The sequence below is a fragment of the Sciurus carolinensis genome, chromosome 3, assembly GCF_902686445.1.
Source record: "Sciurus carolinensis chromosome 3, mSciCar1.2, whole genome shotgun sequence".
Taxonomy (NCBI): Eukaryota; Metazoa; Chordata; class Mammalia; order Rodentia; family Sciuridae; genus Sciurus; species Sciurus carolinensis.
The window spans coordinates 14,903,346-14,921,166 of NC_062215.1; the positions used below are offsets into that span (position 1 = coordinate 14,903,346).

General features: G+C 43.6%; 2 protein-coding genes across 2 annotated transcripts; one reads left to right on the forward strand and one right to left on the reverse strand.

Annotated features, from left to right (window-relative positions):
* Positions 1-5,809: 5,809 nt before the first annotated feature.
* LOC124979946 (translational activator of cytochrome c oxidase 1) lies at positions 5,810-11,488 on the reverse strand. The gene is made up of 5 exons (XM_047544897.1): positions 11,048-11,488; positions 9,029-9,135; positions 7,596-7,723; positions 6,882-7,059; positions 5,810-6,561 (listed from the first exon to the last, which is right to left on the reverse strand). Exons 1-5 carry the CDS (start codon positions 11,316-11,318, stop codon positions 6,361-6,363), a joined length of 885 nt encoding a protein of 294 aa, XP_047400853.1. The 5' UTR covers positions 11,319-11,488; the 3' UTR covers positions 5,810-6,360.
* Positions 11,489-12,644: 1,156 nt separating this feature from the next.
* LOC124980598 (probable mitochondrial glutathione transporter SLC25A39) lies at positions 12,645-13,786 on the forward strand. Its single transcript, XM_047546335.1, has one exon. The coding sequence runs from the start codon at positions 12,720-12,722 to the stop codon at positions 13,746-13,748; it is 1,029 nt and encodes a 342-aa protein (XP_047402291.1). The 5' UTR covers positions 12,645-12,719; the 3' UTR covers positions 13,749-13,786.
* Positions 13,787-17,821: the final 4,035 nt, after the last annotated feature.

Sequence of the window (17,821 nt, forward strand, 5' to 3'; positions counted from 1 at the left end):
TAAAATGTATCCGAATCCATTCACTTCACACTACCACCATTCCCGACTAAGCCACACCCTCTCTCTCTCCTGGATAATTGTCCTAACCTCCTATCTGATCTGTTTCCTCTGGGTTGCCCCCCAAATGATTCTCCAACAGTAACCAGAGTGATCCTTGTTAAACATAATTCAAATCAGGCCACTCCTTGCTGTCAACCATCTAATGTCTTCCCATCACACTCAGAACAAAACCCCAATTTTTTTTGTCACCAGGCCCAGCAGGCGCTGACCCCAGCCATCCTTTCCAAACCCTCCTACCACTGCTGGCCTCCTTCCAGGCTGGCCTCCTTAACATTCTTTGAATCTACCAAGTTTTTTACCTCAGGACCTTTGCACTTGCCATTCGTTCTGCTGGAGTGCTCTTCCCCAAGATATTCCCATTTCTGTACTTCAGGTCTGCTCAAATGTCAATTCTTAAGAGTAATCATACCTAGACACCCTATCAAAAATAGCCTTGGGCTGAGGTCGTAGCTCAGTGGTAGAACACTTGCCTAGCATGTGTGAGGCACTGGGTTCAAGTCTCAGCACCACATATAAATAAATAAAGGTCCATTGACAACTAAAAAAAAATAAAATAAAATTTTAAAAAATAGCTTTTTCTTGGCACTGGGGCTGTAGCTCAGTGGTAGAGTGCTTGCCTCGCACAGGCAAGGTACTGGGTTCCATCCTCAGCACCACATAAAAATAAATAAAGATATATTAAAAAATAGCCTTTCTTCCTTCCATCATTCCGTATTTCCATATTTTGCCTTTTTTTTTTTTATAGTGCCTGAAATTGTTTTCTCCAAATACAACAAATATAACCTGTACAAAAGCTTACTGCTTTATCATCGCCACTTGGAATAGTGCCTGGTATGTAGTGAACTGCAAAACACCTGAGTCTTGAGCTGAACAAAGCCTTCTGATTTCCCTCCTACCTTTCTTTCAGCTGCCTTCTTGGTAGGCTTCATTTCCACTGCTGGTCCCTCAACCAACCATCTCAAACATTCCCATGCTGCAATGATCACATGTGCTGAGGATTCCAGAATCCAAACTATTTCTCTATCTCAGGCAGGTCCTTCTGGGCTCGTTGTATCTGTCACTCCTTGGGGTTCACACAAGCACCTAAATTCAATCCCACAGGTCCAAACTGAACTCATCATTTTCCTCCCTTGTTCCAGTGTCCACCTTCAGTTCCCCAAATAAGACCTCTGAGTTATCGATGAGCTCTTGCTCCCCATTTCCCTTCCCTCACCACCACCTGTCCACTTGGATTACTTGGTGTAACAGTCTCCCAATGTGTATTGTGCCCGCCCCTGACCATCCTTTCAGGGAAGAACTAAGCCCAAACATCACTCCTGTAGGAAGCCTTCTCAGATAACTCCAAGTCAGGGCTAAGACCCTCTGATGTGCTCTCAGAGAACCCGGTACTTTCTTCGTCCAAGCACCTGTCTCACCTTCATGTAACTGCCTTTAACAAAGGAAGTGCACTGTCGGGAGTCATCAGAGTAGGGATACAGCTCAGAGGTAGAATGCTTGCCTAGCACGCACAAGGCCCTCGATTTGATCCCCACTACTGAAAGAGTACGGGAGGGAGAGAGAGAGGCTTTCATTCAAACTAGTAAGTATCCTACCATCTTTTATTTCATAGCACATTAAAAAAATGTTTTAAATGAATGTCAAATGGGGATGGCAGTAACTGAGTGTAAATTCCACAGGCATACCCAGCACTGTTTTTTATTTTATTTTGAGACAGTGTCTTACTAAGTTGCTGAGGCTGACCTCCAACTTGTGAGCCTCCTGCCTCAGCCTCCCAAGTTGCTGGGATTACAGGTGTGCACCATCAAGCCCAGCATCTATCACCTAATTTGATAAACATTCTTTCAATTTGGAGATAAAGTAGACTATATTTGAATTACCATTTCAACCAGTTAGTTTATCTGTGTCATCAAGAAATACCATGATTCATAATAGATTTTTATAACCATTGGCATTTACTTCTAAATAAAAATTGTTTTTCAATTTTGAAATTCCACTTCTATAAGCTCATCACAAAACATATTTTACAAGTGAGCAAAGGTAAAGAAAATTCATTGCAGCATCTTTTGTAAGTAGACAAATGTCTCCTTACAATCCAAATGTCCATTAATCAGAGGCTGGTTCAATAAATTATGGCACATAAACAACATAAAGTATGAGGTAGCTACTAACAATAATGAAGAGACTTTTTCATACTAATACCAAAAGTTACCCAGAATATATTGTGATGTAGAAAACAAACAGGTTATAAAGTGTACAAGGTGATCATATTTCAGTTTTAGAAAATGTTCATTCACACTTAGGGGGGAAAAGGCCAACTTTTATTAAAAACTTATCCATTGCCAGGCACCATTTTAAGTGCTTGACATATATTAAACAGTAGTACCTATGAAATAGGTACTGTTATTATTCCCATTTTATACATGAATAATCAGATGCAAAGAAGCTAAATTCTTGTCCAGGAACACTAGTAACTGGCAGAGCTAGCTTCCTGGAAGACTGGCTCCAAAGAATAGAATAACACAGATTGCTAATGCTGGTTGTATCTTAGCAGGTAGGTTTAGATGGGACTTCTATTTTTTTTTTTTGTTATTATTGTATATTTCTGTAAAGCTTAACTTTTAAAAGACAATAAATGTCAGCTAGGCGCAGTGGTGCACTCCTATAATCCCAGTGGCTGGGGAGGCTGAGACAGGAGAATCTCAACTTCAAAGACAGCTCAGCAACTTAGTGAGACCTGTCTCAAAAAAAAAAGGGTTGGGGATGTGGCTCAATGGTTAAGCACTCCTGGGTTCAATCTCTGGTACCGAAAAAACAAAAACAAAACAATAATAAATATTACCTTTTTGGTATAGACAATAGATAAAAAGAGGAAATAAGTAAAAAATGCTTTCCTGTTCACTGGCTAGGCATGGTAGGAGAAAGTGGTTTTAGTCAAGACTAGTGTGTATTCTATTGTAGCACTTGCAGCTGCTAGACCTACTGACATTTTTATTTTGTCTCCTTAATATCTCCAGAGGAGTCTGCAGGAATTCAGTTTAAAGTCTGGGAGTCAGGGGTTCCTAGATTTTGAAGATTCATTGACTGCTTTGCTCTAAGTATCAGAGGAAAAAAAAGTAACTCAACCACCGGGTTGAAATCCCACAGATGGTTAGAGGCAGAGTCCTCTTTGATTCAGTCAGGGCCTCTGGCAGAGTGGGAGGCAGCTACGTACAACAGCACTTCTTAAAACGATCAAGGCAGTGGATATAGCCTGTCACAAATACTTCCATTCCACCAAAAGGACACTTGGATGTAAGCCTAAGGTGGTTTCAAGTCCTTGAATGATTTTGTGTTGCTAAGAAAATGACCAATGATAAGGTAAAGGAAGACAGTTCCAGACCCCATTCCTCTGATTTTACAGTGTATCTGGCTCCTGGACAGCCAGATGCTATCTCCCTGGTTAGAAAATAATTTGTGTAGGTTTTGTTTTTTAAGTATTTCCCCTGATCAAAAAATAATAAAAAAAAAACAGTAATAACTGATTATAAAAAATAAAACAGTAATAACATCACCACTCTGAGATATCTAGTTTTGACATTTTGGAACACTTTCTTCTAACATTCTTATAGATGTTATATAAATCTAACATGTTATATAAATACATATTTTCAAAATTTGAACCACACTATAGTATTCTATAATTCTGTATCTTCTTTTCCACTTAATATATAAACATTTTCTGACAAAAATGTCCTTTAAAAATAATTTTTAACGGCAGCATGATAACTCATCATATAGATATGACAATCTTTGTTTAACTAGCTCAGGATATCTTTACCAGATCTAGAAACATCAAAACAGGTTCAAGAAAGGGTTCATTCACTTCCTTGTCCCTTAACTGCAAGAGACTGCAGGACACCGCCAGGGGTCAGTGCAGAGCCATCTTCAACAGGAGCTATTACTGCGCAGTACTGCAAATATGCCTTGCTGTCAGAAAACTGGTTATGCAACAACACACATTGATAAGTTCTATCGATTAGGCTAGAGGCCTATTCACATTCTTTAAAAGTAGGCTTCCTTAGTACATATTTCTCACATTAAAAATGATCAGTCTTGGGGCCGGGGTTGTGGCTCAGTGGTAAAGTGCTCACCTACAATGTGTAAGGCACTGTGTTTGATCCTCAGCACCACATAAAAATAAAATAAATGCATTGTGTCCAGCTACAACTAAAAAATACATATTAAAAAAGATCAATCTTCCAAATTAATTTATATTTAACATTCCCAAAAACAGAGGTATTTTATAAACAATGTCTGTTAATATAAGGTGTGATGTTAGAACCTTGTTCTCACCTGCTCTGTATGAGATCAATATACTTGACCTGATTATTTGATTTTGTTGGTTATAAAGCAGCATATAAATTTACAATTGCACTACATTTTAATTATGTGTTAATCAGCTATTTGGATGAGTTATCTCCTACAAAAATAAAGGATTCCGGGTAGTAGTTTGATTATGAATTATGAGGTGTGAGGGCATATACTTTGACATCATTTTGGATTATTCTGTCAGTTTTCTTCTCCACAACCATTGCTCTCCAGTTGTCAAGGTCGTTATAAAATGACCTGTTGTTCCTAAAAGCTAAGGTTATCATTTATAGTCAATTTGGTTTTGGTTATTTTCCATCCTTATTTACCTCAGGCTCCTTCAGGAAAATTTCTATGAGCTCAGAAATAGCTTAGACAACTTACAGGTAGGTGGATAACAGGGATCCAAAAGGCACTCCAGGTCCAACATGCTTGACAGGCACATGTGGTTTGCCCTCCTGGCCTCTCTAAACCCAGAAGTGACTACTAGGAGTAAAAGGTACCCAGGCTTCTGATTCAGTCTTTCATTCTTCCTTCTGTCTCTGTTACCTCTTCAGTTCTTAGGGCCCCATCATTTCACAGCAGGGATGGAAAGGAGCTGGGGCTGGGTGTTCTGGGTACCTGCAGCACTCAAACTCAGCTTGGTGAGCGCTTTCTGGAGAGCAGCCCAATCTTCTGACAGGCCTACTCAGACCAACCTCAGGACATAACAACAGTCAAAAAATAGAGGTCCTAGGGAGTCCCTTATCACTGGCACCTAATTTTCTACTGGGCTAGAACCTTAAGTTCTCTGGTGGAAGAAGGGCACAGAGGCCACACAGAGAAAATGAAGATACATGTACAGCAGACCACAATGCACTGGGCAGCCCCTGTAGAGAACAGTCTCATTTTCTCTGAGGTCCTAGATCTTAGAGCAGGATCTAACACAGGATGCCAGCTGAACAGTCTGTGCTCTAGATAAGAAGAGTTCTTGGTACATAGTAGATGTTTGAGAAATAGTAGTTACATGAATAAATGACAGCATTAAGCTATAAGACCAATATTAGACCACAGAGTGCCTGGATACAACCATATTTCTATGGCCAGTCAAGAAATATAAGCAATAAGCTGGGTGTGGTGGTGTTCACCTGTAATCCCAGAGATCATGAGGCTGAGGTAGAAGAATCACAAGTTCAAGACCAGGCTGGGCAACTTAGTGAGACCCTGTCTCAAAATAAAAAGTAAAAGGGTTTGGGGATGTACCTTAGTGGTATAGAGTACTGGGTTCAATCCCTAGTCCAAAAGAAAAAATGTCTGGGATTGAAGGAAAGAACTAAGCATGGGGTACTGAAATAGTCTAGAGGTCCAACACCCAGATGCAAATGCAGAAAAACTCAAGAGACATACAACAGCAACGCAGGAATCAAGATCAACCACTGTCATTATTTAAGAATAGGTTCCAGCTGGGCATGGTGGCACACACCTGTAATCCCAGTGATTCAGGAGGCTGAGGCAAGAGGATCCCAAGTTTAAGGCCAACCTGGGCAGCAAGACCCTGACTCAAAATATAAAGAGGGCTAGGGACATAGCTTAGTGGTACAGCACCCTTGGTTCAATCCCCAATACCACAAACACACTCACACACGTACACACACACAGAGTAGTTTTCAGTACGCTGGGCTGTGAGGAATTTACAATTTCTACAAGGGACCACTACTGAGATCAGAGTCAGAACAGCTGGCTGGTGCCACCCTGCATCCAGGAGGGTTCCGAAACACTAGCAGTGCCAACAGAGCGCCCCAGGAAAGTGTGTGATTCCCTTGGCCTCAAGGCCACAAGTCCAGGCCTTAGACCTCCTAACTGGCTAGGCTTCCCACCTGCTTCAGTCTCAGAGTTTGCTACAGGCATCTGTACTACAGTACAGGATGAGCTGTCCCTTGCCCAAGCAGGAGCCCACAGGCACATATGTCCTGGTCATTCAATGTTGTCATAGACGTGAATCACATCCTCATGGTTGCCAAGAGCCCGGATGAGATGGGCAGCCTGCTCCAGGTCGGGGTCAGCCAGTCGCACTGTTGAGGTGGGGATGAACTCCAGTGTACAGGACACAGAACACAAGCCCAGAGAGTCCAGCTTGTTCCTCACTTGATGCAGTGAAGAGGCATCACAAATAAACTAGGGATAAAAGAAAGTCAGGAGGTAAAGGAACTAGAAGGCATTAAAACAAAGCAGATAGAACTTTGCAAAGTCCCAAATGGAACAATGTATCATTGGGTTTAAGTTCACAGTTTTCAATATTCTGAATCCTCCTCATCAACCCCAGTAGAGTAGGCCCCTTATCCAGTATTCCTTTTAATTAATGTTTGCACAATATGTGAACCTCATCCTCACCTGTACTCTGGGGCACAGGAAGGAAGAAATCAAGAGAAGCATGCCTAAGGCAACCATTAGGGCTCCTCTTGGAAGTCCACTAAACACAGAGGCTTCAAACTCACTTTAAAAAGGTTCTTTTCTTCTTCATCTTCAGTTTCCTTGACATCTTCAGCTCCTGCTTCAATTGCCAGCTCCAGGGCACGCTCTAGGTTGACAGCTTTCTTCTCTCTGTCTTCCACTCCAACCGTCACCACCCCCTTTTTGTCAAAAGAATGACGAGCTCCTTCTGTCATCATTCCCCTGAGAGGAGAGGAAGTGGGCCAGAGTGCATGAATGCCTTTAGACATTCAGCCTGCCCAAAGCACAGCATTCCAACACCACCTTTTACTCACTCAGTCTATGGAGAAAACATGGACATGGGGCAGCTCTCTCCCTGAAGAAGATGTAGCTGCTGCTGTAAAAGGAACAGTCCAAGAACATGCCCACCCTCTATTATATGCCCTGATTGGAGCCTGGAGGATACAAGGCTTTGCTGATCATTTCCTGGCGTCCTGAGGACTTCAGTCCTGGTAGATCATTTTAAGACCTGAGCATTATATAACTACATATGGGATAAGGGACAAAGATCCTGTCTACAGCTGATGCACATGTCTTTTGGATCCTTCCTAGAACAGAATACATTAAGGGAAAATCAATTATGCCTTTGGATTCTAATAAGGAGGAAGTATGATTATAATCTGAAACACCACAAGAAGTCAACAGTACTTACCTTGCATAGATTGGAACCAAAAGGCTCTGTTCCCTCCCACTCACCTCTCCCCTAGACACACACCTACCCATTCTTGTTCAGGATATGTCGAATGTCCGAATGGCACTTGGAACCACTGTTGGATAATGCCTCAATGAGCAGAGAAGAGCCACCAGGGCCTCGGCCCTCATACAGCAAATAAATGCCCTTAGTTTTCTGCAATAAATAACATGAACACATTTTCCGGTTTCCCAATTTCCTCCCACAGGCCAGGTCCAAACCACAGGCACCACAAAGTTGGTTTCATAAGATGGGCCTCTAGGCTGGAGCCTGGACTCTCAAGTCTTTATTTCTGTCCCCACCTTCTCAAAGGAGGCTCTAGGGATCGACTTTTGAAAGTTGATGAAAGTACTACCCCTTCTTTGAAGGGAGTCTGTTTTGTTTCCCTGGTCCCTTGAATAATCAGCCATCTCTGAATTCTGCTTCCTCCCTTCCCCAGCCAAATCCCACATATATCCTCCCAAGTTGCCCCCACCAGGATTCATTCTTCTATTCCCTATTTCCCATGAAACCCACTTGCAGAGTCTCAATGCTCCTACCCCTGGGCTACTGAATACTGCTGCAAAAAAATTACACGACAGGGTCTTGTCCTAAGAGCTGGTGAAAATAGCAGGGACTCAAAATTCAAACACTCCAGAACCCCAATGACCAATTTCATCTGGACTCCCCACACCTTTTACTTATCACTTGTTGATGTATCCAATCTCTACTACTCTTTTCAAGTACTCTGCCCTGCATCTTTCTGGGAGCTTTCAATTAATTACTTTTCTTACTCTTTCACAAAGGAAATTCAGGGCCCCTGGGCGGAGAAAAACTGTATCTCTGCCACTGCTTACATGAAGGCAATATGCATAATGGTTAGAGCACAGGTTCTGGAGTCTGTTTCAAATCTGTCATTTTCTGTTTGACGGAATCTAGTCACCTAAACTTTCTGTGCCTCAGTTTCTACTTAGAATTCACTGAGATAATACATTTTGAGGATTCACTGAGATAATACACATTGAGTTTTTATCAAAGTACTTGGCCTGGTATAAGCACCCAATAAGTACTAGCCATTAAAATGACTAAACTTCCTCAGATTCTTCTTACTTGTCCCAGAGGAAAAGGAACTCCCACAGGAGTTCAGCGTCCCTGCCCCTCACACCCTTTCCCCTTTTACTGGCTTTTTTTCTTTAGAGCATAGACATCTGAAAAACAAAAATAACCCTTCTTCAAGCTAACATCAGGGCTTTCCCCACACTGTGCCCATTCTTTCTATCCCATCCCTTCACAGCTTGGTTGAGTAATTCTGGGCTGTGTGGTTCTGTATACTATCTACTCATCCTGTTCCTGACTGTTCTCCTCCAACCCCAGAGGCATTTGTGTTGAGGGTGTCTGATAATTTAAGGAGTGTTTGGAAGCCTTCTAAACAGACCCCGTGGGGGTGTGTTCAATAACAAGAACATCAAACTGAAGACACACCTCCATTTTTAGCGCTGCCTCAATTGTTGACTTGGGCATATGCTTGTTGCGACACACCTCTAAGATGCTGGCTAGGTGGCTGTTTAGCTCAGGGTCAGGGCCTCCCTCTGAAATAAAGAGAAAAAAGTGAGCAAAAACATTTCATTATAGCATGGGTGGAAAAGGGGTTGTACAGCCCCTACTTCCAGCCAAAACAGTGGCAAATTACCATTTCGCTCATTAAAATGATGCATCCAGTAATTGCATGGGCCACGGATAGTATTTTGGAAAAGAAATTTCTAATGCTCTCTGCCTTTGGGAGTGGTTATCATTCTGCTAGGTTTCAGCAAACTCTATACTTTTCATTAAAGAGGTGAGAAACACTGATGGTAACAATATCTCCTAGACTTATTGATACTACTTGCTCTTACTCTATTACTTTGTGTACAATTATTGAAATGCTCACATGACATTGTGAGCATGCTGTCTCTGAGGATAGGGGATATATCTCATAATCTTTGTAAGATCAGTGTGTGGAAGGAAATAAACACTCCTTAGTGTTCATTGAACTTAAAATAAAAAATTCTTAGTTGGATGTGTTCATTCACGTCTGTAATTCCAGTTTCTCAGGAGACTGAGGCAGGAGGATTTCAAGTTCAAGGCAAATTGGAGCACTTTAGTCAGACCCTGTCTCAAAGTAAAAATTTTAAAAGGGCTGGGGATGTAGCTTAGTGGTAGAGTTCTTGCCTAACATATGCAAGACAGTGGGTTTGATCCTTTTTTGCAAAAAATAAAAAAATCCAAGAATGTGAATGGCTGTTGGTGTTGACCCCTCAGTAAAATACATAGAAAGAGAGAGAGAGAGAGAGAGAGAGAGAGAGAGAGAGAATTCAGAAGAAAAAGGAACCAAAGAAAAACACCAGGCAGGAGATGTAGGGACAAATCAACATTAACTGAATGCTTATTATGCTCAGTAAACCACCTCAAAGTCGGTATTATCCGTCTTAGAGAAAAGGAAACTGAAACCCAGCAAAGTTAAGCCACTAGTTCAAGATCATGGATTAGTCAGTGACAGAATTCAAGTCTTCCTGACTTCAAAGTTCATGCTTTTTACAGAATTTTTTAAAAATATTTTTTTAGTTGTCAATGGATCTTTTATTTTATTTATTTATATGTGGTGCTCAGTATCAAATCCAGGGCCTCACGCATGCTCCACCACTAAGCCACAACTCCAGCCCCTTTTTACAGGATTTTTTTCTCTACTCCTATGGGTGCCTGACACCAAAAAGAAAACAGGCTTTGGGGTTGGGGAGATAGCTCAGTCGGTAGAGTGCTTGCCTTGCAAGCACAAGACCCTGGGTTCAATCCCCAGCACCGCCCCCCCGCAAAAAAAAAAAAAAAAAAAAAAAAAAACAAAGAAAAAGAAAACAGGCTTTTTAGGGTGACTACAAAACTGGGAAAAGATATGGTTGCAAGTCTACCTTCTAAGACAATATGTCTCAAGAAACCCTAACCCTGGGGCTTAGGCAAGCAATAGCCTCTGCAACAACCTACATGCTACTAGAAGCAACTGCAGAGGGCTCGGTTTGAGACTTATGTGTGACCTGACTGAGGATCTGTTTCTACGAAGCACCTAGTTACAGACATGGATTAAGTCACTTTTACCTATTATCTTTCTTTTTTTTTTTTTTTTTTTTTTTTTTTTTTTTTTGTGGTGCTGGGGATCGAACCCAGGGCCTTGTGCTTGCAAGGCAAGCACTCTACCAACTGAGCCATCTCCCCAGTCCTACCTGTTACCTTTCTAGGGCAGCTCCCTTTTTAACAAGAAAAGATGTTTGGAAAGGTGAATGGGGACATCCAATCTAGGTTAAGTGTACTGAAGGTTTATGAGGTGGGCAACAGTGGTAACTGGGGAATGAAAAGAAAATGAAAATCCCGGGATCCAGGTGGACCCTAGCCCAATCCCAGGAGGCAAGCGAAACGTGAGACCTTAGGGTCAGAGAGGGCATCGGTAGACAGTAGGAGCTGTCAGGTTCTCACCTTTAACCGCCAGGCGGATGCTCAGACAGAGTTTGGAGAAGATGCGACTCCTTTCGGTATCCTTGGGACCCTTAATGTGCCGGACTTTGGACCATTTGTTGTGCCCAGCAAGGGCCGCCACAGTAAGGTGCAGTTTCTTGCCCGCAGCAGGGCCGCAGCCTGGGGGCTCTGGGTGAGGGGCGCACCGAGAAGCCACAGGAATCCCGGGGCCTCGCGCCCGCAAGCATCGGGCAGCTGTTTTGCTCAGGCTGGCTGCAGCCCAAGACGCCATCGGCTCCCACTCTCGGCTGCAACTTCCAACAGCAGCGGCTAAGATCAGCCTGTCCTGTCTGCTGCTGGAACAAGTAGGTTCAGACCCTGAGGTTGCTTCTGCCTGTCACGCCTGCCTGCAGCAGTCCAACCCCGAATGACCCCCGCACCGTCCTCCCGGCAGCCGGACGCGGGAACCCTTAATGGAGTAGCGCACTTCCTTTCACAGGTCCGTTTCAAAAACAGGTCCCCATCGCCCGCAAAGTCCGTTCCGTGGCTCTACTTGCTCCAGTTTTGCGGTTCCAAAGCGTGCGTCTAAGGCGGGACCTAGTGTTCAATCCCTGCAGGTGGCTTGGGGGTGTACCGAATTTTGTTTCCCACAGTGATCTAATAGGGATACATCTGATTTATGAGACTGACTTGGCTTACCAAATTCCTTCGCAACACTGAGCCAGTCCAGAATAATAGATATCCTGCTGTTATTGCAAAGAAATATGTCGTTTAACCGCCTCGTTTTAAGGTAAGAAAGCTGCCGTCAGAGAAGTGAGTTCCCCAGACACTGAGTCTCTGACCCAGTCTTTTCTGGCTATAAACAAGGATACCAACGTAGGAGAGTTGAAAATACAACACAAGCCCTTGAGCTTTAAAGTAATAAACTCTAATATAAATGGCAGCAGTGATCATAGTGATTAAACTCCTAAACACAAGAGATCCATTAGGACAGATTCAGATGACTCACAGGCTTTTTGAAAGAGAAACGATGATCAGACGAGCCTTTTGCAGTCCCTGCTTCATTTCCTGTCTGCTCTCCCCAAAAGCCAAAGCCATTAAAAGGTGGAGAGGGGCTGGAGACATAGCTCAGTTGGTATTGTGCTTGCTTCGCATGCACGTGGCCTTGGGTTCAATCCCAGCACCATTAAAAAAAAAAAAAAAAAAAAAAAAGGATGGAGAAGAAACAGAGTGGCAGCTTTTGTGATTTCCACAATGTCAGAGTGCTGGGGACTCAAACCCTGGCCTCCAGCATGAGAGGCAGGCACTCTATGAGATAGGCTATATGGCCTGCACGAGTGGCAGCTTTTGAAAAACTTTGTAGTGGCTCCCGATGGTGAAATTAAATCCAGAGAATTTTGTGTGAGATAGATAAGCAAGGCAATGTGAATAAAGCTTTAATTTCTGCCCTCAGGGTTAGACAGGTTGCGTTCAAATTCTGGTTGTTTCATTTACTAGTGTAACCTGGGGCAAATTCCTTTACTTTTCACTTCCTTAGATATAAGACCTCAGATTGAGGTAGGATAGAAGAAATTAAAAAAAAAAAAAAAAATGGGCGCGCACCCTGCACCGGCCGCGGAGCCGCTATGGGCCCGCTGGGCCCCTGGCGCCGCGCCGCGCGAGCACCGGCTTAGAGCCAGGATTAAACAACAAGATGGCTGATCAGGACCTTGGGGGCATTAGCCCTCTCCAACAAATGATGGCCTCGGGGGCTGGGGCTGTGGTCACCTCCCTCTTCACGACACCCCTGGACGTGGTGAAGGTCCGCTTGCAGTCTCAGCACCCCTCAGTAGCCAGTGAACTGATGCCTCCCTCCAGACTCTGGAGCCTCTCCTACACCAAATCGCCCTCCTCTCTCCAATCCACAAGAAAGTGCCTCCTGTACTGCAATGGTGTCCTGGAGCCTCTGTACCTATGCCCAAATGGTACCCGCTGTACCACCTGGTTTCGTGATCCTACCCGCTTCACTGGCACTCTGGATGCTTTTGTAAAGATTGTGAGGCATGAGGGCACCAGGACCCTGTGGAGCGACCTCCCAGCCACCCTGGTGATGACTGTGCCAGCCACCACCATCTACTTCACTGCCTATGACCAACTCAAGACCTTCCTCTGTGGGCAAGCCCTGACTTCTGACCTCTATGCACCTATGGTTGCTGGTGCACTGGCTCGCTTGGGCGCTGTGACAGTGATCAGCCCCCTAGAACTTGTACGGACAAAGCTGCAGGCTCAGCATGTGTCATACCGCGAGCTTGGCACCTGTGTCCGGGCTGCAGTGGCTCAGGGTGGCTGGCGCTCACTGTGGTTGGGCTGGGGCCCCACAGCTCTTCGAGATGTACCCTTCTCAGCTCTGTACTGGTTCAACTATGAGCTGGTGAAGAGATGGCTGAATGGGCCCAGACCAAAGGACCAGACATCTGTGGGCATTAGCTTCGCAGCTGGCGGCATCTCAGGGACGGTGGCTGCCATCTTTACTCTACCCTTCGATGTGGTGAAGACGCAGCGCCAGGTTGCGCTGGGAGCTGTAGAGGCTGTGAGAGTGAAGCCCCCGCGGGTTGACTCCACCTGGCTTCTGCTTCGGAGAATACGAGCTGAATCAGGCACTAAGGGACTCTGTGCAGGCTTTCTCCCGAGGATCATCAAGGCTGCCCCCTCCTGTGCTATCATGATCATGCCAAACACATGAGTTTGGCAAAAGCTTCTTCCAGAGGCTCAACCAGGAAAAACCTCTGGGCCATTAAATGGGGCCAGGAAATGGACTTTAGCTCTTCCGTGGATGGGGGGCAGGAGGAGACTGAGTCAAGGGCCTTTTCCTCAGCACTCAGGGGAGGGGCCTCGTTTCCCTTTTCTCCCAACCAAGAGCCCCAGGTAGGGCTGTCTCCCAACCCTGGACCACCCAGGCCTTCTTAGACCCAGCTTGCTTCCTGTTGCTCCCCCTTTCTAAGATCATCCCTTTCCCACCCTCAAGTTCAAGACCAAATCTGATAATTGCCTGCCTCTTGTGTTCCCTTTGTGTTTGCTGTAGCTGGGCCCCCAGGAGCCAAGAACCCCTGGGCTCAGCTTAGTCTCCCCGCCCTGTTCATGCTTTGTCTAAAAATTATGAACTTCAAAAAAAAAAATGGGTAGAAAGGAGACAAAGGTAAAAGAAATTCTGCATAATGTTCCAGGCCAGTCACTTCCTAAGCCAGTGTCTCCCAGGCCAGTCACCCAGATTCCTGTGAAATCTATAATTCTACCTTGCACTGTTATTCAACCCCCCAATAAATAAGTTATATAAGAGAGATGTGATAGTTTGAGAAACTTATAATTTAAGGGACTTTCCAATGCTATTGATCAAACATTGAAGAACACATCAGCCTAAGGATCCTGAGATTGACCAGACCACCATAAACTGTCTTGAGAGTACCAGACTAGTATCATTCCTACATACTTATGCCTACCACTCAGCAAGTTTCTTTTAAAAGAAGAGCTGGAGCCTGGCACAGCAGCACATACTGGTAATCCCAGTGATCTGGGAGGCTGAGGCAGAAGGATTACAAGTTTGAGTCCAGCTTCAGTTACCATAGTGAGGCCCTAAGCAACTTTGTGAAACAATGTAGTCATTGTTATATATATAGTCAAAATATATAGGGCTGGAGATGTAGCTCAGTGGTAAAGCACCCCTAGATTCTGTCCCCAATACTGAAATAAAGAGCCAGAATCCCCAAACCATATCTCTCTTTCTCTAGAGTGCCTGTATTCTCACTTGAATGTATATTCCTCGCTTTACCCCAAGAGGCATCTATCTTGAGATTTCCAGCATTCTCCCTTGAACATGTATCTACTTTCCTAAATAAACCTTTGTCTATGCCTCTGACTGACACATACTAGTAATTCTTTTCCATGATTTAAGCAAAAGATCTTGCTGGTCCTGAGTTGGATCTCCCTTTCCCTCTGCAATCTCCTAGGATACTTCTCCAGAGACACCTATTCTCCAGTGTCAGGATAATGGGATAATGGGTGTAAATCATACAGGCCTAGATTTTATGTTGTTACATAAGGACCTCCCTAATCCAGCTACTCATTTTGCAGTCTCATGTCCTAATGCTGCATTACTGAGGGAGGGAAGTGTTCACTGTATCCTTCCTCAGCTCCCACAGCCTGACCTCTTGCTGAAATTACAGTGGTGCACCACTATGCCCAGCTCTGACTACAAAGTCTTTATCACCTCTTTGCTTCTGTTTAAAGTGCCATTCGTTTTCTCATTTTTGAAATATTTATCATCTCTAAGTCCCATTTCAGCCATCACCTTCTCAGTGAAGCCTTACAGTCCTTCTTCAAAATTTTAGCTGAATCTTTTTCTCTTGTGGTGCTGGAGATGGAATGTAGGGCCTGACAGCATGCAGGCAAGGGCTCTGCCATGTAGCCACATCCTCAGACTTTTAACTGTAATTAATAGTTCACTTATGAATGTGTGTCTAGGCAAGCACTCTACCATTGAGCTATACCCCCAGACTTTTTAAAATATTGAGACAGGGTCTCGCTAAGTTGCCTAGGCTGGCCTGAGACTTGTGATCCTTCTGTCACAGCCTCCTGAGTAGTTTCAATTACAAGTGTGCACCAATGTGCTCAGCAAATTTAATTTTTTAAAAATAGCTAGGCTACTTAGTGATGGAGGAAGGCAGGCAGGCAGGCACCCTTTTACTTGCAGATTAACAACACCATATTGCTCTTAATACTTCTCTCAATTCTTTTTAAGCACAGACCTATGTCTTTGCTGGGCTGTGTTACACCTCACTTCACCTGGTTAGTTTTCACTCTTCCTTCAAGATGCAGCTCAGATCGTCAGACATGATGGTGACTCAGGAGGCTGAGGCAGGAGGCTCACATGTTCTAGGCCAGCCTCAGCAACATAACAAGGCCCTAAGCAATTTAGTGAGATTCCCCTTTCAAAAAAGTTTTAAAAGTGGGGGCTGGGGATATGGCTCAGTGGTAAAGCATCCCTGGTTCAATCCCCAGTATCAAAAAAAAAAAAAAAAGATTCAGCTCAGGAATTATTTCCTATCTTAAGATCAACATCTACAAACTCTCCAGTTGGGCTGAGGTGCCCTACTCTACACTGACATAACCCTTCATGCATGCCTGTATCTCAGTACTTCCAATATTTATATAGAAATGTTTATGTGTCTCCATCACAATACTATTCCTGTGCCCAATAGTTGGTTTTGTAAAACAACAACAACAACAAAAATCTTTATTGGTATAGTCCACATATAATACAGGTCATCAACTTAAGTGAACAATGATTTCTGGTACATTCACAGAGTTGTGTAGCCATCACCATGATCAGTTTTACATTTTCATCATTCTGAAAAGAAACCCTATATCCATTAGCAGTCACTCCCATTTTTCCCACTTGTCGCTGCCTGAGGCAATAGCTTCTGTCTCTGTAGGTTTGCCTCCATTGAACATTTCATACAAATGGAATCATACACTACGTGATCCTTTGTAATTCACTACTTCTTGCTTAGCATGTTTCCAGGGTTCAATCATGTTAGAGCATGTCAGTATTTCATTCCTTCTTATTGTCAAGTAATGTTCCATTATATGAACATACCACATTTTATTTATCTCCGTTTCCACATTCTATTATGAATAATGATGCTATGAATGTGTGAACATGTTTTCACTTCTCTTGGGAATATCTAGGAGTGGAATTTCTGGGTCAAGTCACAACTCTGTTTAACCTTTTGAGGGACAGCCAGACTGCTTTGCAGGGTGGTTGCATCATTTTACATCCCCACCAGCAAGGTATGAGGGTTTAGTTTCTCCGCATCCTCACTACTTTATTGTTTTGTCTATAATTGTAGCCATCCTAGCAATGTGAAATGTTATTGCTTTGATTATACTTCCTTTTTTGGGGTGGGGAGTATTGGGGATTGAACTCAGGGGCATTCAACCACTGAGGCACATTCCCAGCTCTGTATTTTATTTAGAGACAGGGTCTCACTGAGTTGCTTAGTGCCTTGCATTTGCTGAGGCTGGCTTTGAACTCGAGATCCTCCTGCCTCAGCCTCCTGAGCCACTGGGATTACAGGCATGCACCACTGAGCCCCGGCTTATACTTCCCTTTTGAGTAATGATGTTGAACATCTTTTCATGTGCTTACTAGTTATTCATGTTACTTTAGTAGTAAAATGCAAATTAATGGAATTTATGTTCACAAATAAGTGTAGAGACCAAAATAAGATTTGTGATTGCCCTTGTACCATCAGTCAGCCCTCCAGAGGCAAACCTGTCTTCCAACAAAGTCAGGCTGGTGCTCACTGCAATAGGGGAGAGTACACACCAGAGGAATGGGGTAAGGAGGCTGTCTTGTCAAATAAAGGATTACTGTAGGATTATGGGGAAGGTGGAGGTTTAACAAAACTTAAAACAGTTTGGTAAACTCAAAAAGAGGTTGACATCTGCTCTGGACTGCAGAGGACCCAGGGGATAGTTTCCTCAGCAAGTATAATGTTAAGATATTAATAGTGATGTTGTGTTTATCATCCTCTGCCTGGAAGCCCTCTACCTGGGTTAGAAATCAAGGCTGCTTCTTTCTGTCAAAGGGACAACTTCTCCAAGCAACACAGTCAGGATTCATCCTCAGTGATAGAATTTCAAATATAAAATTCTATGATTTTAGAGAAGTTTCTTGGTGAGTCTTTTGAGTAGTCACTCAAAGGAAGGAGTTGTTATGACACTTTAAACTTCAGTGTGTGATTCAGAGAGAAATAT